At 49.7% G+C, this 26,168-nt stretch overlaps 1 protein-coding gene and 1 pseudogene across 6 annotated transcripts in view; one reads left to right on the top strand and one right to left on the bottom strand.

The window, feature by feature from the left end:
- LOC8053250 (striatin-interacting protein 1 homolog) overlaps positions 1–20,602 on the bottom strand; it is a 31,589-nt gene extending 10,987 nt beyond the window's left edge. For 2 of the 6 annotated variants that reach the window (XM_029985144.2, XM_029985145.2), the window contains exons 1-11: positions 20,302–20,378; positions 19,440–19,530; positions 19,272–19,346; positions 15,999–16,254; positions 13,473–13,648; positions 12,380–12,507; positions 10,824–11,012; positions 8,816–8,923; positions 7,828–8,127; positions 6,659–6,730; positions 6,525–6,599 (exon numbers count right to left, since the gene is read on the bottom strand). In XM_029985144.2, the coding sequence (XP_029841004.2) occupies positions 6,525–6,599; positions 6,659–6,730; positions 7,828–8,127; positions 8,816–8,923; positions 10,824–11,012; positions 12,380–12,507; positions 13,473–13,648; positions 15,999–16,254; positions 19,272–19,346; positions 19,440–19,530; positions 20,302–20,310 (1,479 nt within the window). In that variant the 5' untranslated portion in view covers positions 20,311–20,378. Of the gene's footprint in view, positions 1–6,524; positions 6,600–6,658; positions 6,731–7,827; positions 8,128–8,815; positions 8,924–10,823; positions 11,013–12,379; positions 12,508–13,472; positions 13,649–15,998; positions 16,255–19,271; positions 19,347–19,439; positions 19,531–20,301 lie in introns of all 6 variants that reach the window. The other 4 variants (XM_040499565.1, XM_040499566.1, XM_040499564.2 and 1 more) reach the window with 4 other exon arrangements.
- A 3,635-nt stretch (positions 20,603–24,237) lies between these two features.
- On the top strand, positions 24,238–25,481 carry LOC121833648 (annotated as a pseudogene).
- Positions 25,482–26,168: the final 687 nt, after the last annotated feature.

The raw sequence follows: 26,168 nt of genomic DNA, 5'->3' as shown, positions 1-26,168 counted from the left end.
AAAAAGCTGTCCAGAGAGTCCATATTCTTTTTTTGCCCTTTGTCGGGCACAGCTTGGTGCTGTGACAAAGCCCTACCGCAACGGCATCGTCCACTGGCTCAAAATATCCCATGCAGAGCCGTTTCCTGTTGGGACTGAATGCAGTTTCTCCTTCAAGCTTCGACTTCTGCTTCACTATCGTTGACAACTTCAACGGTGGAATCCCGTGGTCCTTCGCAACGTGCACTTGCCTTGGACCGTTGTCCAGACGCCGAAGAATTTTGAGCTTTTTGTCCGATAGACAACCACTTCCGTTTCGTCGTACTCATTACGGACGTGGGTGCACAAACTGCCGTCCCGCCGTTGTTACCCGAAACTAAGATGGCCGAACCGAACTGATGACAAAAAACGTTGAGCCTTTCCACTCTCGTGAAGAAGGAAGACCGGCGGAGCTGTACTCGATACACTGTGTGCTTCTTCTTCGTCGTCTGTTTTTCGCGCTGTTTCCTACGATGAATTCCCACCAACGTGCCCAACTCCCGTAAACTACCGAGCATGGGCCCATGTCCCATTAAGGGCCCACCCCCTATTTTTGAACGATTTAAAAAACAAACAGAGGACACATCGACCGCCCACCCCCCCATTTTAGGCAAATTTCAAAGAATATGCGAAGGACATGGCAAGCGCCCAGTCGCCGCGGACAACCGTAATCTCCTGAAGTTAAAGCGACCGGCACTGGTTAGGAGTCAGGCAGCGCAGGTGAAGGGGGCGAAGGGTGCCGCGGGAATTGGGCAAAGGGCTCCGGCGCAACACGGCAACACTCCGCGGGAATCGAGGTCAAATGGCAGAAATAACAAACGACACAGGCGAGCTGGTGTACAAAGGAAGAGAGGCAGGGGCACGGTGGCAAGAGTGAAGCGGTTAAGATACGTTGGAGAGGAGGATCTAGCGAATGGAAAGCCGCACAGAGCTTAGCGCGTGTGCTGCACACGTGCCGAGTGCCTCTGACCCTCCACTTCCGCTTGTTGTTCAGTTAGTTCCGTGTTCATCGCGCTGCATTGCTTGCATTTGCTCGGTTCGCTTGTTTGAACGATGCACTCGTATACAGTTGCTAGGAAGGTCCAAGTTGTTGAATGGCATAGGCGCCACGGAAAGGATGTAAGCTGGACATCGCGTGAATTCAAGATTGACCCTAAAAGAGTGCAGAGTGGGGCTCCGAAATACGAACTGCTCCTGCAACAGAACCACGGAAGATCACGGCTGAAACGCAAGAAGCTGCGTGACGGGGCACCAGTCTTCAGTGAAGAGGTTGATGATGCCTTATTTGAATTCTCGGAGGATGAACGCAGGGTCAGCAACCGGCTTCTAGAGGAAGAAGCAATCAAGATTGCGGATGGACTGGACCTGGAGAACTTCCAAGCGTCGTCGCAGTACGTGAAACGGTGGAAGAAACGGTGTCCATGCGGGTGTGCACAAATGACAGCCAGAAGGCGCCATCGGACTTTGGTGATGCAGTGAATGCCTTTTGAAGCGGAGTTGCGGCTTGGCGCTCTCGCAGTGACTACACGGATTACAATGTGTGTAACATGAACCAGACGATGGTTAGGATGGACAATCCTGCGAACAGAACAAACAATGCCGTCGACGAAAGTAGCATCCGAATTGCTAACACGGGATGTGCTTGTTGTGGTTTCACCGTAGCTCTGGCAGCCCGTGCATCTGGCCACAAACTCAAGGCATACGTGATATTGAAAGAACCGACTGGCAGGATTCCAGCGAGAGCCTATTTGCAGCTGCACATTCCAGGTAAGTTGTTTTATATTTTTATTGTCTTAATGCCATCTATGACCGGAGTTTCATTTATATTATTTTTTTTTTCCCCTGCAGACAACGTCTGTGTCACATCTTTGAAAAACAAATGGATGAATGGGGAGAAGTGTTTGGACTGGTTGCGGAGGGTTTGGGGTAGTAACTGCAATGATGTTCAGCGTCTGTTTATCATTGATCAAGCTGCAATTCACAAAACGAAATCAGTAACTGATGCTGTGAAGGCGCTCGACACAGACATTGTAGACATCCCTGCTGGCTGCACTGGCATCCTTCAACCAGCTGATGTACATTGGAACAAGTCGTTCAAGAATTCACTGAGACGTCAGTGGGAAGAATTCATGAGGCATGACAAAAGGACTCCCAAAGGAAACCTGCGCAAGCCGTCGCGGCAGGATGTCCTCAACTTTGTCTCCAATGCGTGGGCCACAGTACCCAAAGATGTGATTCGTCAGTCTTTCAAGGGCTGCGCAATCAGCACTGCACTCGATGGCAGCGAGGACGGGGAGCTGCACCGACGACTGGCATGCGTTGGGTCGACAATCGTGCACCATGACCGCGGTGTCCTTGTGACGAGTGTGTGGACCTAATGTTTCGTTCCGACTCAGAAGAGTCCTTTGACGGCTTCACTGACAAAGACTAGAGTTTATTAGTGCTTCTTTTTTTTCATTTCTCTCAATAAACTGTTCATATCCATGCTTCTGCAAGGTTTGTCTGCTTTTATACGTTCGCACGCTCGGCGAATGACGGCCCTTTTTCAAGTGCATCCAATGGCCGCCATTTTGAATTCCGCAGTCGGGCCGAGCACGGGCCCACCCGACTGTGCGATCCTTCTGCGTTTTTGCTCTCGGACGTAACAAGCGCCCATCCCCGAGTTTTCCGCGATTATCCCATAATTTTGAGTGGGCGCTTGCTCGGTATTTTACGGTATGCATTCTTCTATTATAGCTGGAAAGGTCGGCGCCATCTACGAGCGATGGAGGAAACCATACTGGTTGTATGCTTGCCGCCGTCGCTTATAGATGGCGGTAGCTGTCCAGGTAGGTTTGTGTGGACATACACGGACACAATCCTGGGGAACCTAGCCCTTAACAGCTCCGCTGTAAAAAAAAGCACACACACCACGTAGTTCGCTTTGGTCTACCGCACCGCCGCTTTGCCTCGGCGCCGCTCTAAACGCCAGCGATGATACGCCGCCGCTGCAGAGGCGGCGGGCATCGGCTACGCCAGCACTGCAGAGCACAAAACTTCGCTGAACTAATTGCAAAAATAATCCTGGGTCCATCGACCAAGTTCATCGAACTGATATTCGCTATTTTGAAATTCGTTAATTCGTTTAGCTGAAACATATTTGTATAGAATGCATAGGAAAAGTGCCGGAGATTTTTTTAAAGTTTGTTATTCTGAAATATTCGTTAAACCGACGCTTGCTTAAGTGAGAGTTTACTGTATTTCATCGGGCACCGTCACTTTTGCGCATCAATGGCAGATGAGGATCGGTTCTTCGATGGCCTCATAATCCTTTCTCGATCTGTTTCAGCTTCGACGGTGTGAATGTAAGAACTTGGCAGTACAAAGAGGCGACCCATGGACTAAGTTTTTACCATCAAAAGGCTTTAGAGCCAGCTTGTGCCAAAACCGATTTGACCGCACGCTTTTGTAGCATTGCGTCTAATTGGTGCATCATATTGTACGGACGTCTCAAATATGCCTCGTATATCCTCTGCTTGGCAGTATCTTGAACTTGTTCCTTCATGAGCCTCAAGAAGGCCACCGTTAGTTTGATAAAGATGCCATACACTACGATGATGACACCGATCAAAGTTGCCGAACTGAGTTTCAAAAAGGGTCTATCCAAACAACACGTGGCAGCACCTCTAATAGCGGCAGTTAACGGCCGCCCGTAAAACACTATGTCGGTGGGTCCGGGGACTTCACTCTCCCTTTTCACTGAACAAAGTTACGCCTCTCAATATGGTCACGGAACTTCTCCACATTGCTATGGGAGAGCTTGGAACGTGACTGTGTCGCAGCATTGCTGTCGGCAAGGGGACCAAGGGTTGCCAATCAATACAGCATCTCTCTGGCAACCATCAAGTGTGTTGGAATATCCAACTCCTTCCGAACGAGCCACCCATGGATGGTGGCGACGTGTCACTGCACCGACAGCGTTTCTCATTAATCTCAGCGTCTTGGACACTGTACAGTCAGTCACCCGCTCCAACTTCATTATCCGCAACAACCTCCAAATTATTATATTTACACAAATGAAGATGGACACATTTTAGAATTTTTGAAAATCTGAAGTTGACTTATAATCGAACCAAAACATTCCACCACCAATAACAAAAACAAAACAATCGCGATATCGAGGGCACCTCGACTTGTTACGAGTTCACCCGGCTGTACGTGTAGCATTGCACTATTCTGTGCACTCAATTTACAAACTCTTTTTTTTTTTTTACTTTCTGCAAATGAGTATTATTGAATGTGATTCGCAAATTAGCCCGAATGTTCGGCGGTGAGCAGTGCACGGTGTGCCCGACTCCCGGGGGTGGTGGCACTTCTTGTAAGAGCCACTCAAGATTGGCCGCTGAAACAGCCCAACTTCACGCCTTACTCTCTGCGGCTTCTTTTGGCAGTTTTTCGCACAATTCACAGTCGCACATTGTTTGATCGAGCGTCCAGACCATGCTGGAGTGCCAACTATGTTTTTGTTTTTTTATTGACACGCGTGATCCAGGCAGTTTAAGTTTTCGGTGCCCGTTTCTGACCATTCTCCATCCAGAAGCGACCAACAGCTCTGCTGGATGCAAGTCCGACCCGTCGGAGTGGCTGGTGCTCAGTGGAGTCTGCAACAGCGTGGGATCTTAACTGTGACGGCAGACGAAGAGGCTTCCGCGGGCTGTAGTCTGGACAGGTGGGATGCCTTTCGGAGGTAAAGGTCAGGCTTGCAACGTCAGAAGTGTGCAACTGGTCCCTACCTGTGACCTGCAACACGATCGCCGAGCAAGCGTGGAAGACGCGGTTGGCGCTGTCATTTGCAAAGTGCGAGATTTCCTTGGACGATGCCAACGACGTGCTTTGAGAACGTAGCAGTGATGACGACGGGACTGACATCACCGGTGCGGATGAGTCGTAGGGAGCAGCTTCAGTTGCGCAGCATGAGCTTCCTAGTTTCGAGAATGCCTGGGCATCTCATGCGCAGCCAAAGCACGTCAGAAGGCACCAATTTCGAAAGAGATACCCTGCCATTCTCACGGGTTCGCCGGAAAATGCGCATCTAAAGAATGTTTTTTTTTTTTTTTTTTTTTTGCTCATGCACAATGGGGGGGGGGGGGGGGGAAGACTTACAATCGAGTCAACTACAATTGAGTAAACACAATAAAACGACTTTTCATTCTTTATTTTTTTCTTGTTTTTTTCCAAAATGACTTTTTAGTACTGCCATCACTGTCAAAACACAGCGTAGTGAACAGTGCCATCAAATCGAGGCACTGCAAAGCCGTACGCTCAATTGCCCATTCTCCTTTCCTTTGGGAAGCGTCGCTTTGTTTGAAAACAAATGAAAAAAAATCCTATTTATAAGTTTTCTCGGTAGAGATCAATAAAGATGGACCGGTGCTTGCATGCAGCGATGGATTTCGGGCATAACAAAATGTCGGTGCACGCGAGAAGTTGTTTTCTGGAACTGTATTTGCAAATTTGGGACGGCTCGCTCGGATTGGAGCGGCCAAACGAGAATGCCACCTCCCTGGAAGGAGAGCACCTCGAGGCAGGTTTTGTCCTCGGCCCAAGTTTTGCGACCGATAGTTTATCAAAAAGGACTCTGACGCTTTTGATTTTTCTAAGATAAAAAAAACACAAAAAAACGTATCTCCACGTGTGTTCACCCGTCAAAAGCCGAGACCACTCTGAAACACTTGAAGAAGTTTCGCTTATCAGGGTCCCACATAAACAGATTCTATCGGATGCATAGTCACCGACGGGAAGAGAATGCCACAGGGTCTTTCGGCCGCTTCGGCTTCCTACCTTGGACGAAAGCCCGGCGTCCGTCGGGCTTCGAGCACGCAACCAAAGCACGAAGGAATGCAACGAGCGCACGCCGGAGGTTGGGCATCCGAAAGAGGCACCCCGCGCTTCTCTTCCCGTCAACAACTGCAGCTCGTCGAACGGCAGAGCAACCTTCTTCAGAATTAGTCGCGCAAACTGAAACGGCGGTTGCCTCTGTGTACGGTCGGATCGGTTGCATTCGTGCCAGCGGGAGACCGGAGATTACGCGGTTAAGACGACGTCTGCTCGAGGAATCACCGAGCTGGAGGGACCGACTTTTTTTCAATGACGACCACCCCAGGCCAACAGGGGCTCAACGACTCGCGTCCAATCCGGGCCTCCAATAGGTGACGTAGAACCCACGGCCTGGTCTTCCGAGACACGGGCGCTCAAACTGGATACCCGGGGGTTCTTCTCCGGAGCTCCCAAACCAACTGTCCTCGTCCACGAGTAAACCACTTATCCAGTTTAAGTGCTACGTTAGCAGATGGGAGTTGCTCGCTGAAGTAACACCCTCTCTAGCACACGTGTTAGCGTTTACAAAGTTCGTAGCTTCCCATACCCCGCTTTGCCGCACCTCGGCCGCCGTTTGAGGTGGAAGAGGGTTTCTTGGGGTCGAAAAGTTTTTAGAGTTTGAGGGGCGTCGGAGGGATTGCGAGACTTACCATGTATTGAGGCATGCTGGGAAGCATGGCCTGGTAGAGGACCTCGGCGGGGGTGGCCGGGATCTCCGTCTCCTTCTGCGAGCACCCGAAAAGACCGGGTCGGGGGTTGCCGTGGGGGGGGACGGGCGGCTCACCATGGAGAGCGGGTGCTTGGCCATGTCCTCTTCCTTCTTCATCTGTACCTCGGCCAGCGAGGTGTACATGTGCTGCACGAGGAAGCCGCAAAGCGTCAGACGACGCCTGCACCTTTTGCCCTCGCTCGGAAAAAGGAAAGCTCCACTTCCTCGACGGACGCCGATTGCGGCAAACGTTTCTCGGCACTTCCCCGCCTTTTTAGGACCCACCAAATCAACCGACAACAGACCCTTTCTCAAAGTAAGAACCATCCGGTGACAGTCTCAGAAGCTGCAATACACTAATGGCTGCGAAGGGAGAACAAGATCCCGTTGACTGGGGAGAAGCCCTTCCCTAGAATGCCTGTATTACAGAGAGTGTCCAATTGTTCAAACGAGGTCACCTGGTTTATGTTGCAATACCAGTTGCCGGAAGGTGGCGTTGGCCATCCACGAGCGTCTCCGCCTTTCCTTCTTGCCACGCAAAAGTGTGGCGCATTCGCACTCGAGACAAATCCACACCACGAAATACGCTCCCCATGGTTGGAGACAGACCCTCTCTAGAGTCTACCCGGTGGAAAATTCCCATTACGTTCCCATTGGAATTTTCCCATTGGTACCAACCGGGTTTTTGGACAACCAATTGGTCACTGCCAATAGGGACCAACGAGAACCATTTGAAACCCATTCAGGTTCCAACTGGAAAAACAATTCCAATTGGTGAGACCCACTGACCAGTGTGCTTCCAGATGAAACCAAGTGGTTGCAGTTAAAACCAGTTCGAATTCCAATTGGATTTAATGGGAATTTTCAGCTCAACCGACGGCACCTTCTAATGCCCGCGGTAGTTCCGACGTAATCCATCTTTGATACCGATTTTAATAGCAAAAATCAGCGACGCACGAGTGTAATGTTTGGTTTCTTAAAATGCTTACAGCCCATAGACCGAGTTACGAGTATAAATAGACTGTCGCGAAAGTGCCCCGCGTTTAAGAATGGGACACACATTTGCGCCGGTTGCAATCCCTGCGACAAAAATGACAGTAATGACCGGGACAGCAGTAACTCCCAGTCGCTCCCCAAAGCTATTTCTCGAAATCGTTTGCCACGTTCCACACGGGGAAAAGTTGTCCCGGTGACCTTGCCATCTTTTCGGTCGCTCCGAAGGCAGTCGACGCAAGGCGGGTCACCTGCTTGAGAACGCGCAGCCCCTCGTGGATGGGCTCCGGCAGCCCCGCCAGGGTGGTCCGGTCGTCGGGCAGCTGGAAGCCGACAAACTTGAGCCGGGTGGAGTCGAGGAAGGCGTCCACGTCCCCGGGGCGCACCTTGGGCACCCAGGGCAGGCCCTTGGAGACCTCGGACACCGGGGGACCCGGCAGCGTGAAGGTCGTGTCCAGAGAACCGGAGGCCTCCCTGCCCTCCCCGCCCGGCCCCGGAGTGGACGGACGCAGGGACGACATCTCCTGGTCCTCGCTCAACGACGACGTCTCCTGCGTCCAGGAGCTCTCCCTTCTCGGCCACGTGTTCAACGCCAAGGGAACATCTCTAGGACACGGGTTCTCAAACTGGGCTCCACGTAACCGTTCCCTGAGCACCTTCGGGGGGAGCTCCAGAAATTCCTTGACCGCCCCTGCTTCTGAGCAAAGAGTTCCCAGACTTTTTTTCCGTTAAAGCGATAGTTTAGCAAACATAAGCCATCGACCCATGCGGAACACTGTGCTAAACATTTTCTAGAACGGGCATTACGTGGCCTACAGGTTCTTGGGCTATCGGTCGAGAGAGATGGCCGTTCCTCGAGATGGGAAAGTTTCAGAGTCTCTGCTCTAGGATGGACCACTGGACGCCACCTCGTTCGGACAGCCGCATTCGGAGTGCATCCAAACAGCAGCAACGTCACTCACTGTAGCTTCACCTCACGTCATGTGAGAGGCGGTCGGACAAGCTCGTTTACAAACTACGTCCAACACCTGCTGGCAACCGCGACGAGGTTGCTATTTTGCCAGGGGTCGTCTCGGCGATATCCCACACTGCCTGGTGATAATTACAAAAATGCAGTGTTTTCGTTTTTCTTTTTAGGCTAGGTGGAGGAAGTTTCTGCCCGTTTAAAAGGTACAGCCGTTAATGTCTTCTCCGTCTAGCTATCCGTTCCTTCATTACCCGGAGCAAAGATGAGCTCACCATGGCGAGAGGCTGGCGCTCTTCCATGTCCCTGAGTTCCTCGTCTGCATTGGCATCTCCTTCCATGTCTTGGAAGTCCTCCATGCTGCTCTGTTTCACCAGGCTCTGCTGCTGGGCCAACCAGACGAGAGACGTCCAAACTCGTTAAGAGTCGGGCCGGTCGGTGAAACGTGCTTTTAAACGGCCAGAACGACTAACGTAAAAGATGATGAAAGAAAGGAGCCCACATGCAGTACTGTGCACGAGTTCCTTCATTTCGCGGTCCTCTTTTGTGCACGTTGTCATCACCGTAAGAAAACACAGGAACTTGCATATGACTCAAATAAACCTCACGCATGTTGGATTTATTCTTCTTAATTGTTTGTTCCGTTTTTTTCAGTGCCGCGCAGTAAATGTGCCAATGCCTTCTAACGCTCGCACGACTGCATAACGACGCTGCCTAATTTGGGATGCTACAGGAAGGGACGGGGGATATTTGTCCGACAGAGGGCAAACTAAAATTTGAGGAGCAGATAGGATGTCGTGGCACATCTGACGGTGCGAGTGAAATGCACAAAGGATTAATTTTCGTAGCATAGTTTAGGTCTCAATGACGCGAGAACATTACGGGTCGCGGTGCTTCCACTTTTGTACTTTTTTGGAAGCACCGCTTACGCGGTGCTTCCAAAAAAGTACAAAATTGCACTCTTTTCGACTGAAAGAAGATGGAGGGTGCAGGTGAGCTGGTGAATACTAGGTACATGGAAACAAAAAAGGACGTACACAACGCCGCCTCGACTCTATTCAAACGCAAAAAAAATTATTAACGTGGAGCTTGAGTTTTACGAGGAGTTTTGTTACATCGTTCGGTTATTAAACCAAATAAATAAAGCTAGTTTCTTTTCTTTTTTTTGGCAGGAGCAAACTCTATACTATGCACTACGAGAGCAAAAAAAAAAAAGAACTCGCGGTACCACGAGTTCTGTAGCCTCAGCTCAGGTCAGCGTGCCGTTCACCGCAGACGAAAAAACGGAGTGAAGAGCGGCGGTGTGCGTGCTTTCGCATTCACAACTCATAAAAAGCGCTTAGGTATACCTCGAGTTTTTTTTATTTGAACTGGTACGAACCGCACCAGGCGTAATCGGGGATGCGTCGGTTATTTTCGGAAATGGCAGCGTATATTGGATGAAGTCAAGTGGCCACAAAGTAGCTGTGTTTTGCTCTCAATGACAAACTATTTAATGCAATCAACTCAAAAGGCACTTATTTGTGTCGGTCTTATAGCCTCGGAGAAATGACCGGATGATGTCTTGAAAGACGATATTGCATTTTCATGCCAGAATACACTATTTTATGGTTAGACGTTGGTGAACTCTTATAAACGACCTCAGCTTAATCTCACTGAGACCAAATTTGGGGAATGTACTTGAAGTCAGGAGTTGTATTTTCCTCAAAAAGTACCAGAAAAAACACTTTAGGTACAAGTACATACTGCAAGAATGTACTTCGAGTAAAGTACAAGTCTTCTAAACCTCTTCGAAGCAGTACTCTAAGTACAACATACTTTAAGTACTTCCCAACACCGCGTTTCAGGTATGGATAAGTGCCATATTTCGAGAAACCTTACGTCTATGCAGAAGCTTAATATAATTACATTATCTTTTTTACGGTTCTACCCCAATACTTGCGAGGAAAAAAATCGCAAAGAAGAACGCAAAATGCAAGAATTTACGCGACTCGGCACCGAAAGACACCAGAAAACTTGAAGTGAAATCTTTTAGAAGTCTCGGAAGATAAAACAAGCAAGGTAACTACTACTCAAAATAAGTAATGCAAATATGTTATTCATTCCTGTTTTGAAAATCTAACGAGTATGTTATTATATTACCGGAAAAAGTAATGCGTTACCGGTACCGTGGTTAACGCATTCCCAGTACCGCTGTTACTTGTTACCGCCAACACTGAGCGTGGTTTCCAAGTGTGGGTGGTATGGCAAGCAAGAGCAAGTGCCCGTCAGTGGCCGCCTCACCCGCTTGAAGGGGCGGTTGGTCTTGCGCAGCTGCTGGGCCTCGATCAGGTCGGCGGCCGAGGTGGGGGGCGAGGAGGCCCGCATGGTGCGCGCCACCTCCACCGTGTCCTCCGGTGCCGGGGGAAGCTCCTGGGCCGCCCGGTAGTCCGCCTTCAGCTGCCGCAGCCGGTCACTGCCGCCTAGGGAAACCTGCCCCCCCCACCCGCACTGAGAGCAGCCCACAAAAGACGCCAGCCAAGGGACTACGCAACATTGGGTCTGACTGGTGCTGCCAACTCAAACGCCCGAGAAATCGCAAAAAACTGCTAGGTATAAGGCGCGGGCCTAGAATGACCATTCAGACGCTACGCTTCAATGTCTGCCCTATAACATCTCGATGGAGTTGAGCTTTATTCTCACGGACAACAATTTTGTCGAGAGTAAGTAAAAATAATGACCCAGGACTCTTAACTTACCGCAGGAACTAAGTTATTTACGATTATAAAGGTAAACTGGAAGACACGCTAGACCGCCAGAAAGCGTGCCAATATGACTCAAAAACTGCTAAAAATTGTGCCCACTGCAAAACGGCAATTTCTCCCGCTAGACAACTCGAAAAACTGCTAAATTTAGCGGCAAAACTGCTAAATTGGCAACGCTAACAACTGAAATTTATTGGAAAAACAAAGCCCAGCTACAATTGTCGCAACGAGACACACGCGTCCAAAAAGGCAAAAAAGTGGCAGATAAAAGAGACCGAAGACCACATGAACCCCTATTCGAATTTTTTAATAGTAATTTCGAATAACACACTCTTCGATGTTAGCTTTGAGATGAACCGCAATATCCATTCTTTTCGAAGTATCGATCGCGGCGGGTTAGTCCCTATGTGCGCGCTTCTTACCGAGCACCGGTGCACCGCCAAGAAGCAACATTAGCGATGCGTCTGCGGGTGTTGCTTTTCTGTGGTGCACCGGTGCTCAGTAAGAAGCGCGCACATAGGGACTAGCCCGCCGCGATCGACGCTTCGAAAAGAATGGATATTGCAGTCGCACACTTTGGAGCAAAGTGCACATTCGTGGTGAGATGGTGCACGTGCGTGTCTAGCGTATTTAAAAAGGAAGCGGAAGTTTGTGAATGTTGATATCTAGATTGCGGTAAAATTTTAAAAACGAAACTGCGGCTATTATGGAAAAGTGCAGAGTGTATTTTTTTTTTTATTTTGGGATCCAGACCGCTAAAAAAGCCACAAAAGCTACATTACTCCAATCTTTGCATATGAGTTATACAGCCAGGCATACATAATGAAGGGGTACAATTGTTACGATATGTCCGATAACTGCCTGAAATTTGTTAATTAACCTATAAAATAGCAAAAATAAAAGTATCATTCAAATTAAAAACTCGCTCGACATCGTCCAGAACCACTAAACCGATAAATATTAGAAAGACCCGAAGCACATGAGAGGTACAAGGGTCTTTCTAAAGATACCATTCGTGGAGCGGGCTAGCGACGCGCAAACGTGTCCGATTAGGCGGTCGGCAAAGTGGGGAGTCGGTGGGAGTGTCTGACGCACCAGTATAGTCTTCCAGAGCAACAGAAGCACCTTCTTGATCGGGAAGTGGGGTGTGGAGCCGCTGCAGAACTTGATGATCATCTGGAACAGCGTGATGGCCAGCAGGTCTTCCCCCAGGATGGGCTGGGCTGCAGGGACACACCCCTCGTCACCCGTCTACGTCGGGGCCAAGCTCCAGTTTGCAGGGTTACGCGGTTCTTGGGAAGCGGTCAAAAATCTTAGAACCGAGGGGTCTCTTACGACGAGAAAGGGCGTAGGCACGCTGGCGCCATCTACGAGGCCACCCTGCAACTGCACTTCACAAGAGCCAAGCTTCGGTGCTCTTTGCGAGATCAAACGTATCTACGAGAAATGGTCGTTTTTAACGCCGTCAAAAACCCAGCCAAGTGGGGAAAGAGTGCGAAGGAAAACAAAATATACGGAAAACGGAAGCGTTGCACAGCTAGCGGATGCTAGTGTTTTCTCTCTTTGTAAAAGATCCCGAGGGGTTTGAAAGCACTTGAGCGGTTGCGAGCAAATCAACCAGCCTTTACGTACCTCGGACAAGTTTTCTTTTTTCCTACGGCTACTTTCGAGGCACAGTCTCGCGGCACCCACCTCGTTCCATCCCCCGGGTCTCCCGGGGTAGCCCGGCACGTCGCGATCGAGATGGCAAGTCCTTCCACGCTCTATGCCGTTGCCGGCAGCCCCATAAGCGCCACAAAAGCACCGGACGGCTGCATGCGCCGCAGCTACATGTTGGGTAGGCAACGCCGGGAAAGACCGACCGCAATAATCGGGAGAACTAGAGTCGGTGATGGGTTTAAAAGTTCGGAGGCTCCCACCTCTTTCCAGTTCGGCAGAATGAACGCCAAAGAGGAGGTTGCCTCCTCTCTGGCGTACACTTCATTTGAGTGGAAAGAAGTGGCAGGGGCTTCCTCCGAACTCTTCACCCGTCACCGAACGTAGTTAGTGCAATTAGTGACGATCACGGCGACCGAGTCCTTTCCACGTCGCCCGCGACGTAATCGGTCGTTCTTTTGCGGACCTCCTGACGTGTCGGCGGGGGGAAAAGGCGGGGGTCGCTCCTGGGAGGAGAGAAAGGGAAGCTTGCCCAGCTCCTGGGAGAAGACCTCCCGGTCCCGCTTCATGTCGTCGGTGTCGGCCTCGGCGGCCACCCGCATCACCTCCACGAAGGTGTAGAGCACGCTCAGTATGGCCCGCAGGTCCGTGCTGTCGCCCAGGGACACCGCCGGCTTCCTTAGGGCGCACGTGGCCGCGCTGCTGTTCCTGCACCCAACAACCCGACGTCAGGGCCCCGCCTACGCCACCGCAGTGAGGGGGTGCACGCTCGGCCGAGTCGGCCGTGCGTGGCTCGACCAGAATGGCACACAAAGAGACGGAAGACGAGCCAAAGAAACGCATGCACCGGGTACCAGCTTACCGTGGAGTTAAAGGGGAAGAGACACGCTCAACGCGAGGAGCGCACGCACGTCGGTTCATCATCGACTGCGTTCCATACACCGACATGCGGCCGTGATATGATAGTGGCGCCGTTGCCGGTACAACGCATGCGCTTTGCTTTGCACCAATCTAGTCTCTACGCACGTGCAGTGCCCTCACCAGGAGTGGGCAAACGCCGACTTTTTTGTAAACGACGTGTCAGCATATAAAAGCGAGATGGTCTATCTAGGTCAACTTGAAGCGACTCGTACGTAAAACAGATGTAGCAGTATGTTTCTGTTTTGGTGGGTCTATGTTATTCCTAATATTACTTTATTTCCAAAAACAACCTACAGCACCAAAGCACTGCAGCGGGTGCAGTCAAGTATTATCCACGAAACAATAAAACTCGTTTGCGGAACATGGACAGGTAACAAATCAGTAAAGCCTGTTAATTAAATGCAAAATCAAGTTAAACCCAGTCGTTAAGTCGGCGCCTGGTGGTTACATTTCTTCGACTCGTTGCTCATCTCTTTTTGCGCCGTTTTCATCATGCTAAGGCTACGGGTTCTTCGCGGTTGCTGATCGCAGACAGCTTAAAAAACGGCGAATCTTGAGCACTTTGTTATCCCTCTGCAGTCAGCGAGATTGTGGCCTCGGAGCATGAGAAACAAACAAATCCTGAAGCGGCAAACGTGATCGTAGTGGACTTAAAGGCGTACTCCGGCATTTTCTTCGTAGTCCGGGTTTGCTCGAAAATGTGCTTAACTCAGCAACAAACATAGTCAAATAGTATCCCAAATATTGAGCCAAAAGAATATTTTTTCTAGAATTTACAACTTACAGCCCTCAACGTGTTTTTTAAGGTGAAAGTCTTTCCTGGTAACAGTGAAAAAGTGACATCAGTGGATGGTGGGGGTTCACTCTTTCTTTCCAACTGATTACGAGCAGTTTCACGGAGTCAAATGAATGCTTTGAAAGCTCGCTCCAGCACCCGCGCAGCAGCACGAAACAAATGCTCGGCACAGCCCAGTTTTAGACTGCCCGCTAGACCTTCGAGTCTGCCCTCTACCGACGTCACGGCGCTGAAAAGTGCAGGTACATTTGATCGTTGGTCCACTCGCCGATTTCACAACCACCATTCTGAAATTGGTGATCCTAAATAGCACACCGGAAACGGCAAAAGCCAGTGATTCCGAAAATATAGTTAGTTGGGGTAGCTACAAAAATTGCCATAACATCTCTCACTACATCAAAATACCAATTTTCTTTTAGAAGTCACATTTTCAAAAAGTAGTCTTATAAGCCCGGAGAATTCCCAACGGATGCTGCCGGGGAGTTTCACTCCTGTAATTGCAACATTTTTTTCCTGGAATAAACTCTCTTCAACATGCTGGCACCATCAAGAGTTGGACTTTTAGAACTTTCAAACACATTTATCAGTTTTACTTTTTCACAGCAGGTTCCGTATCTAGAATCATTTCAGTAAGAAACTACTATCTAAGGACTTGGATTTGGTTGTTTTTTTACTTATATTTTATGGAGCTGGTTACTACTAACTTAGATTCTGAATTTTCTAACTTTTTGTTACAAAAACTAGCTATTTATAAAATCGAACAAATGCGGGGAAAATACTTATTGTACTTCACTCTGTACTCAAAATGTGTGGCATTTATTTTTATCGTAGGTGACAACAGGTATTCTAGTATGCATTCCACCGGAACAACTATCGATTATCACCACCATCTCAAAACGATAGATTTCTAAAGCAGACATGCTTTTCACTCCGTGGTGACGCGCATAGTTCCCCAGTAGGTGCCTCCAGGATTGGCTTAGGAAGCCGAAATTTTGCGCCCAGGTCTTCCGCACAATGACCGACATACCCCGCAAGTGCTTTGTTCGAATGGATGACATAGCAGAGATCTTTCCAGCTAGTGTGCCCCCTTAAACTGTGGGTGCACCGCAGCGCACACGCTATAGGCAAAGCCGACGAATGTGACTCCACCTTCTCTCGTATCAATGCGAGCAACAGTAGCGCCAACGCGGCGCCAGCCTCGCGCCATCTTGGCGACTCGAAAAGCGTCCTCGGGAAGGAACCCGGAGTTTCTGGAGAAAGACCTTTCTCAAATGGTGCTCGTACTCTGCCAAACGAGGCGAGAGGGAGTCTGACTTTTGGAGAAGGGTGGGCGGCACTCACTCAATCTCCATGTTGAGCAGCTGTAGGAAAAGGTGGAAGAAGCCGCTGCGGTAGAGCAGGAAGACGTTCTCCCGGGCCCTCTGGGGCTGCTCCTCGAGGCTGGCGCACTCGCCGGGGGCGCCCTGGGCCAGGTACAGCACCGCCCGCACCGCCCGCATCCGGGCCACCCTCCCGCTCACCTCCACCCCGTCCATGAGCCGCAGCGCCACCTCCTGGCGGGCGGCCTCGCTCAGGGCCTGCCACCGGGGGTCCAGGCCTGCGGCACCACCACCCTTAGGCTACGGTGCCTGCAAAGCGTCTCCCGCCGCGTTTGTCCCCATAAATGCTCCCTCCGTTTCCCCTCGACAACAAAGTATCGCGCCGACCCTGGCGGTGCCGTGCGAGCGGCGGTTGATGCGGCAGGTTCCACTGAGGGTCGCTCTCTGGCTCGAAAGTCCACGGAAGTTACGGACGGGAGCCGGGATGACGGCGACGCTTGCTCCTGCTTCTTGGCGGAACTTCTACGACCAATCGCCGTCGTCGTGATGTCCGACGGCGTGACACTCCGGCTTTTCTAATGACATTGGTGGCCGCTTCACTTTCCATGCACGGCTGGGATAGGACGTCAAACGCACTGGCTGGAGACGCGATACCGTACCATTGCGGGTGGTTTCGTCCGGTGTGTCGTGAAGACGCTGGACGATGCCACGTGCAGTGGCTTTGACAGCATTCAAACTACCCTCGCTTCATTGACGTAACGTAAAAATTTGGATGCAAAGTTATCTCGCTTTCTTTTTGGTTCGTTCGAGAATATCGGAAGTGGCTTGTAGTTGGCGGCAACCACGTCGGGGTTGTCCACGTCACGGTTGCCCAGCGCAGTCACAACCACGTCAAGATTGCCCAGCGCAGTCACAAAAATAGCTTTCTCGTCAATCGGCTGTGGCAGCCTGCTTAGGTGCAATTCCAGACACTGGTGGCATCTGAATTGCCACGTTTTACTGTTTCGTTTGTGTTTTAGGGTGAATAGAATTCCTCGAGCCTTTTCATTTTTAGGAAAGCATTCTGCTACTTTTGGGAACAAGAGCAAATAAAAGTTACTCTTGGCGAGTCCATGCACGACAGAACAAATGCCACTGGAATGTTTGTTTCATTTCATGCTGATTTTTGATGACGCCATACACTCAACCGTGTTAGATTGCAAAGGTCTTAAAGGGGCACTGACATCCCAAGGGTCGTATTTTTTTGTATTGTCTAAAACGGTGCAAGTTGTAGTCATAAACACGCAAAAAAAAATGCATTGCAAAAAAAAAAAAAACATTTCCATGCGCGCGTGCGCGTCTTTTTTTTTTTTTTTTCCTCTTTTGCTCTTCACCTCCTCGCTTCTTTTTATTTGTGACGTCAAAAATCAGGAAATTTAGAAGCTTTGTAGGTGACATTTCTATAACATTTAAGAACAACAATCGTAAAACATGTTTTTTAACGCAATAGACCCTTTCCGGAATTCAGACTTGCAACTTTGATCACTATCATCTTCTGAAAAATGGCATATGTGCTATACTAATGGCGGCCTTCTGTTTAGTGATGAAGGAAGAAGATGAAGATGCTCCTAAGCAGATGATTCAATGTTAACACATTCTAGATGTTAGCGCGACGTGAGGCAGGAATTCGACGCAAGAGCTGCGTAAGCGTTCATTTCTAACTCGGACCCAGTCAATCTGTTAGTAGCACACACTCGGCTCCAAAGCCCCTAGACGTATGGAATTTTATCAAGGCGTCTATGTGGGCTGGCGCTTTGTACTGACTGGTTGCATCTTTTTCGCCATTGGCACTGAAAGAGATTTAAAAAGAACTGGACAGTGACGTGCGCATTCTCATTTGCCGTTGACTTGCGAATGTGATGGTGCCCCATAAAATACTGCAGACCACGGGTACATTGTACCACAGCTTCATTGCCGCCATTAGTACGGTAAAAGTGTAACTGCCATTTAAGTCACCAGATGGCACTGAATTCCGGAAAGGGTCTATTGCGAACGCACTACGGCCATTCTTTTTGAAATACCAAAAATCGGAGTCCGGCATGATGTCGCCTTCTGGAATTGTATCCTCCCTCAGAAAACATGCAGCCTGGGCAGGCGGCACCACTCGTTAGGGATAAAACCGGTCTTTCTTGGATTGCCGGGGCCCCTATCTGCCACTCCTTTCCTCCTTGCATCAGGTCGCAATGGCAACAGCACAGAGTCGTGAAAGAAAGTCGACTCTTAGGACTCCGCAATATTTATTTGACGTTAACGCACCAGCGCGGATCGCGCGGGAACTTTGAATTCAACATTCGGAAATTGCTTTTTTTACTTCAAAAATACTGAATTCCCAAGTTTTTAATTTTGAGGGTAATGTTCCCGGCATCGTTTTAAATTGTTTCGGATAATAAAAAAAATAAAAAAAATTGTGATGTGTCAGTGCCCCTTTAACTGTCAAAAATATCTGACCACACAGGATAGCCGAAATCCATGCGTATTCCCCGCTCACAACATGAAATTTAATGCGCCTCATCAATTCAACAACATATTGTACTTGCATAAACCAGGGTGCTGCGTTATCCGAACTGGATTAATTTTAAGGAAGATCTCAAATAACACAGCATATCCCATACACGGTGTTGACGATAGTCACTTCCCGACGGTTGAACGGAATCCAGCGTGTTTTGAGGAGAGGTGCACAGTACCAAAGCAGATGAACGAACGTGTCTATTCCGTTCTCATACCCCGGACCCTACGAGCTATTTTTCGCAAAAACCGGGTACATAGCCGGGAAGGCCTTTTGGAGATTATCTCTAAGTATATATTCCTCGGAGAACATTGAACGGCTGCATGACATTTTCTCTCTTCGTTAATTTCCTGCGAAGGCTGAGCAGGCTATGAGCTCTGGTATCCCCTGGTTCTCAAAGTGGAAGATAACACACAAAGGGTAAGCATGCTGAACAGGCAAATAATGTAAAAACATTCAAGAAGAACTGGCGAACTCTGCATGCACAATGCAGGTGGGGAGTCGCGTTGAACGGGTTTTCACAGCTCAGGCGGGTGCGAGAAATTTCTGGTTGATAAAGGTCGCCCGAGCCGCAAAAATGGCAGCAGCCAGAGAGCCTGTTTTTGCAAAAGTCTATAGATTGCACACTAAACACTGCGGGATGGTATTATGGGCGAGCCATATCGAACAGTGGCAGCATGTTTGGCTACTCCGCCGCAAATAGGGGTTAAAACTTGTTTTTGTATATATGGTAAAAATGAACAAGCTTACCATACTCTGTCATAACATCTTCGAACGCCTTCTTGTTATACAAAAACTCCGGTTCCTCCGTGTATGTGTACAGCTCTGGATGAACAAATAAAACAAAGAATTATACGTCGCACGCGCACACTGCAACTGATGAGCAGCGAGCGACATTCGGAAGCAACGCGTGCTTACCGGCGATTTCATTCTCGTGCGTGTCGGCGTCATCATAAACGAACTCCAAATCGGGCATATCCCCTGGCTGCTGAAAATAGTAGTTGTCTATCTGAATTTGAGATCGGACAGTCAAAGGTGTTAAGACGAGGAAAACGACACAAAAGAACACTTCCGAGCGAACAATCTACAGCCCCAAAAAACAAAACTATGTGCTCAGCCTCCAGCAAAGTACGCGCGGTTACCTGGGCACTTCAGTTTACGAAACAAGGCACCTTGCGTTGGTACTCGTTTTTTTTTGAGGGCGTTTATAAAGCTGTTTTCGCTCAAATGTTGCGGTCAGGATGCGAACTTGCAGATATCTTATTCAGATGAGCTATTTTTATGAAAATTTCTCCGGGGAAAATGGGGCTTGTTCCCGCTAGCCGACGCCGTTCAGCTCCATGTATTCGTGCGCTTCATTGGACGTCATATTGAAAGATTTCCCCCAACACTTGGCAACCTGATAGCGGCAAGTTCTTCGGCATCAGGTCCAGACCACGAGTTCTCCACTTGGCGATGCGATCTTTATTTTTGCGGCGGCATTTTCGGGGTACACCGTGGTTCAAAGGTGAGGCCATTAATGCAATCGACAGACCACGACTGCCGCGTGAGCAACGTGTGCGCCTCGAAGCTCTAAATTGGAGCGTAAGTTTGCTATTGCACACTCGATTGAACTGCATTTAAAGCATCTAATCATTTTGGAATCGTCGACGGCTTTGGGTCAAGCCACCTCAGCCAAACGAGGTATTTAAGCGAGAAATGTTAAAGCGCGGCCAACATTTGCGTTGGCAGGTCTATACACTTGATTTTCAAATCAGTCATGTACAAATAACGAACCTACCTCCATCATTTTGGAATGATTTATCCCACATCAACGCAGCACAGATGATCACACAGACCAAACAGCGAAGCCAAGATGGTTGGCGGATGAAAAATGAAAACCCGAAGGCGAACCCACGTAAACAAATAAAACGGATATATTTAAAGCGATATTTACTAGCAATGTCCATTCTTGCTAAAGAGCTGTTTAAGGCCTTTATTTAAAGAAAGGACTGATAAGAATCAGAAGAGATAACCTATCGCATCCAAAAAACGGTTCCTCAATTTCCGCCTGCCTGGTGACGTCTACCGCTCCGTGAGTGCGGACACCGGACGGCCATCTTGCTTGCAGCGAAATTGCGTATTGCTAGCGTTGTAGAGGCTGGCGGCAGCGTGTTAAAGACACGTTTTCTGCTCGTTCCTCGTCATTCGCCGAAGAAATTTTTTAAAAGTCTGTGTAGTCGGTGAGACTTGCCGTTGAAAACACAAGAAAAACTTTATAAAAGCACAGTGCCGCAGGAAAAAGACACAACTCGTCGAAAGCAAGTTTCGCCGGTCTCGCGGCATGATCGAAGCTTCCTTGACATGCCGAAGTGTTGCGAGATAATATAGTAAGGGTGCAGGCGAGCTGATGAATGTTAACCGTGTTGAATAAACCTGATACTGGGGCAGAAATGAACATATAAGTCGAAGGAATAGAAAAGGACAGGACGACGTCTGAAATAAGAAAAGGGGACTAAAGGCACGACCACATTGGCGTTTCGGAGGCCTGCGGCGCGACGGTCGTCGCTGCCGGTTGCCGGCGGAAACCAGTTTTCGGCTTCAACGTCACGACGTGCGGCGCCGCACACCCAACCGCTCCTTGCGCGGTTCAGAGCCCAACGCCGCACGCCGCAGAAGAGAGGAGCCAATGGGAGGTGGCGTAGATAGTGACGTCGCGATGCCATGGCAACGCTCAAGCCGGTCCTCGGCGCGTCTCGAAGCGAAGGACGTGTTTCGTGTCGTCTGCTCCCCCTATTTCCCCCCGATGCCTTCCCCAACGGAGCGGTTCCTTGAAACTAACCGCTGGGAAATTATAGGAGAGGAATTCGAATTACAAGTGAGTTTCTCCGTGGCATTTGTTGCATGTCGTCTCTGTTGTGACGGATGTCGTGTTTATTTGGTGACACTTTCGAGAGTAGCCTTCATCTCTGGCGCGCCTCCGGGGCAGCAAAGCCACGGCGGCGCGCCAGACCTGAGGCCAGATTCATAAAAAACCTCTTACCTACGACAACTTAGCTACGAAGTTCGTAAAGTTACGATCATCGTAAGATGAGGCGAGAACGGTATTCACAAACGCGTTCTTAAGTGAGAGGAGGAAAGTTACGACCTCTTACGGAGAAACGATGACTTCCGGTGCTGTTGCTATGGCAACGGCGTCTTCGGCAAAACGAATAACCAATTAGAGAGCTAGGCATAGTTCGGAGCACGTGGATTTTTAATAACAAACACAGGCTAACCACTCGTTGATAGACAGCTCTGTGTATGTCCTGTCCTGTCCGTGTGTAAATGTTTAGTGTTCAAGCTGATTCTCATAAACACGGGCGGCTTTTCCACCACCGCTTGTCTGGGGTTCGTGTCCGTGCAGTGGTATATCGACGCTAACACGATTTAAACGCTTCGTTGACTGCTACAAACTCGATCGCTACGAAGTCAACACAACTGTCATCCTTGGTAAAAGCCCCGTGCCAGTCGTTTGCAAAGCGACGTAGAAGGATACAAACCGCCGCGGCGTTTCTCGCGGGCTCGGAAATGCAGGAGTGAGCCGACGTTAAAAAAAGATACGTTTGAACTACGAGTGTGTCAGCAAGAGTCACGCAAATACTTGTTCACGCTCGGAGCGGACGCGTGCGTTTGATCGAAGTACTGGATTCAGACTGCGTTTCGGTAAGCGCTTCGGGACCGATCTTCTACGATTGCAACTCGATACTGACGTGACACTCGGCAAAGAAAGGTTGGACCAGCATCGCGTAGCTCCCACAAACTGATATAGCTCAACAGTTAAAAATGGCATAGTAATGACAAAGTGTACATACCGTGTTGCGAAGGTAATCCATGCGGCGTTTATTTGAGCTCTATATCACACAAAACAAGGAGATGGAATCGAGGAGTCCCTTTTCGACGACAGCGTTCGTCACCGCTGCCTCGGAAAACAAGGTGATCGAGATGATAAGGGGAATAGGTTGACCTCTGAAATTTAGTTCAGCTATCAAACTATTCATACGGGAAGGGTCCACAAGGGTCGCGCGGGCATATTCCATTCAGCAAGCCAGCCGGTCGTGGGCAGACGGTCTTGGCCAAAAACCGTCTGAGCAATGCTGCGCCGGAACGGGTCGGAGTGCCTGCTAGGCCTATATATTCTGCCGAGCTCGCTTGGTCGGTGGGATCGTTGCCTTTGTTGCCTTTTCCGGGTGTCTGTGGATCCAGCGTTCATGTTCGTCGTAGTCGGTTTCAAGTACTACTTCATTTTTTTCTTGCTGCTTGAAGTCGGGACGCGCAAGAAGAGCAGGTAGAAAAATAAACTGGTCGCCGCAACCGAGCAACTGAGCGACGTTGTCGGCCATGTTAATTTGATCGTAGAAAGTGCGTAAGACAGCTTCGGAGCTGTCGTAGGATTCTGTCGTAACCTGCGCAAAAGTTACGACAATTTCGTTTCGAGAATACGGATTTTCTCTCAAATTTGTCGTACGCATTTTTTTCGTCGTAAGTTCGCTTTGAGAATCCGGCCTCTGTACTGTCCTTCGGTAGAACCAACTCGGCCGGACCCTAAACCTGCACCTCCTTCCCTTCAGAGCGTGGCGACGTCGCAAGATCAACGAGCAGGCTAGGATAATCACATTCACGCTGATCACCAGGTCATTATGAACTCCTACCGTCTAGACAGCGAGTGCGGAACGGAAGAATCTAACGAAGAGCAGACGACGAAAGAGCGGGAAATCCGACGGGAGGCGCGATCGCGGGATCTAGTGCTGTCACGTGACGCCTGCAAAACGGAGGCCAATGTGGACTCCTCGCGTTGGGACGCCGGACGGCGGTGCCGCCCGGCGGCGCCGTTCACGCTAGTGTGGTCGGGCCTTAAAGGGACACTGACAGGGTATTTATGCTCGCCGAGGTTTTTAGTTGTACGTGACATATGAGAACTCAACTACCCAGAACAGAATTTGCGGCTCGAAATTCGGTTTCTTTCCGCCCGAAAACCGCCGATCAAGAACTGGCCGGTTCGAGTCTCGCTCACTCTCTTTTCCGCGGTCACGGGCCGTTTTCTAAGGTATCGATGCGACCACCAAATTTAATCAAAGTCGTGGGTCACTGAAAGCACACACTCAATATTAAAAATAGAAAAAAATATAAAACCCATTTTTTGTGGCTTCTAAAAAGCTGCAAATACGTTGATTGAAAAAAAAGTTCCACAGACAACCGGAAGCATTCTGTGCGTGCGTCGTTTCGCGTATCGTGGGACTCGCAGGGACGGCGATGGCAGCGGACGACGGGCGTGGGACCTCTTTTTCAGAACTGTCGTTCGCGGTACCGGCGAATTTTGTCTGCCTTTAAAAGAGAAATTTGGGACTGGTCAAAAGAATTGGTATTCATCCCGTACGACACGCCCGACCACCAAGCCGATTTGCACGAAGACGTCGCCGAGCCGTCGCTCCCTTCTTGTGGCTGAAGACATCGCTCGCGCAAACGTCAAGTGCGACGTGTCTACTTCGAGTGGAATATGCACGCGTACGATTTCTTTACTAGGTGAGAATGTCGCCAATGCGTGGTGCATCCCGACTTCGACCCGGGAGTGCTTTTGCTAGAGGAAAATCGGCAGCAAACGTTCCAACTTACAGTTTATCGGCTGAATTATTACCAAGGAAAAAATTACCCGAGTTTAGATATGCCCCAGTAGCTCGGAGAAAGAAGAAGACGCCGTTCGAAACGGTCGTGTTTTCAATGCTCTCCAGTGAAAACGCACCGGCCACAGGCCGGGGAACTGCTGAGGCTTCGGCCAGTACCACCGAAATGACGACCGAAGAGTACCGGACCGTACTTCCCCGTCTACCGACAGGTAATTTGAGTCTTAATTCTGTCTTTCTACACGGAGATCTCGCCGCGCGGCCATACCGAGCAACAGACTTCCGAGACGCTTTGCGGGACGTGGTTGACAGCCAGGATATCATCGGAATCGGCCAATTCCAGATGAGTCACGTCTGGATGGTGACCTGTGCAAGCGCTTTGGCCAAGGCCAAACTTGTGACCAAAGCAGAGCTCCGCGTAAAGGGGCGCCGATGCCTAATCATCGACCCGGACACCAGAGACGTCAAACTGAAACTTCTTTGGCTACCAGTTCACATGGACAACCAGCGTATCGAAGAAGCACTGGCGCCTTTTGGCACGGTCCGTTCGATTGTTAGAGAAAAATGGCGCTGCGCCGGAATGGAGCAGATGGAGACGCTAAACAAAGAAGTGACATTGACCCTTCACGAGGGAATGAACGCGAGCCAGATACCGCACCAGCTCACAGTGTTCGGCTGTCGAAGCTTGGTGCTCGTGCCTGGCCGCCCTCCACTGTGTCTATGATGCTACCGAATCGGTCACATTCGTCGCGAGTGTAGGACCCCAAGATGCGGTGAATGCCGACGTTATGGTCATGCAACAAGTGAGTGCGTCACCACCTATGCGGACAAGCTCCGACAAGCAAGAAGCCCAGCTGAAGATGTCGTTTTAGAACACCTAATGGACATAAGCGAAGTGGTCGATGCAACAGGAGAAGTCACCCCTTCCAGCACCACTTCAGGGGTACAGCTGACGGCCCCACTGCACCCACCACCTGACGTCAACCCTGAGTCGGCGACGATCACCACTGAATCTGAAAAGCCTGAATCGCTTTTGCAAGACAGCGAATTCCCTCCTTTAAGTACGACGTCAACGGATGCTTCACAGTTTTCATTACATCGACGAGAGCGCTCGACCACGTCCAGTGGAACATCTGTCAAACGACCCGCCCCAACATCGGAAAAATCGTCTCAGTCGTCTACCACGGATGTCGCGATCGGCCACAACAGCGACGAGAGAGGCGACGCAAAACGCAGGCCAGCTGAGGTGTGTGAGAACCATTACAGTAAGGCCACACGGCCTGCTGACGTAGTGAAGGACGGTGATGAACTACCCCCTTAGCTAACACCTCCCTGGCATTTCCTCCCCTGAGCTTCGCAACCATCAACGTCAGAGGACTGTGTTCGCGTGCACGTCAGTCCCAACTGTATAGGGTCCTCTCAAAGGAACAGATTGACTTTGTTGCCGTCCAGGAGACAAAGATATCGTCCGACGAGGACACAGCTCGTGCATTGGACCCTTTCCTCTCAAGTTATGAGGTATGTGTGAGCCACGCGGATGGCTTGTCGGGAGGGTGCCTTTTATTCTTAAAGAAGAGACTAGAATACTCGTCATTTTCACATGCTGTGGATGATAAGGGCAGGTTTATATGCTGTGATTTTTTCTTAAATGGTATCTCCTGGCGTTTAATTTGCATTTATGCCTACAATGATGTTCGACAAAGACGTTTGTTTTTTGAAAATCTCACCCCTTTTCTTGACACCGACAGGCAAGTTGTTCTGTTTGGTGATTTCAATTGTGTCTGTAATATCAGTGATAGATCAGTGCCTCCTACAAGACCTGACAGCAGTGCTGACATACTAAACAACCTCACATACGACTTCCACCTATTTGATGTCGGTGCTTCTCAGGTTACTGCTAGTCGATTCACACACATTGATGCTTCATGTAACGCGAGGCTTGACCGAGTTTACGTTTCAAGCCAACTTTTTTCGCATGTGGCTACTTATGAAGTAAAACCCATGTCCT

The sequence above is a fragment of the Ixodes scapularis genome, unplaced genomic scaffold (assembly GCF_016920785.2).
Source record: "Ixodes scapularis isolate PalLabHiFi unplaced genomic scaffold, ASM1692078v2 PGA_scaffold8__174_contigs__length_109621045, whole genome shotgun sequence".
NCBI lineage: Eukaryota > Metazoa > Arthropoda > Arachnida > Ixodida > Ixodidae > Ixodes > Ixodes scapularis.
This window is presented reverse-complemented; position numbering and strand designations above follow the sequence as displayed.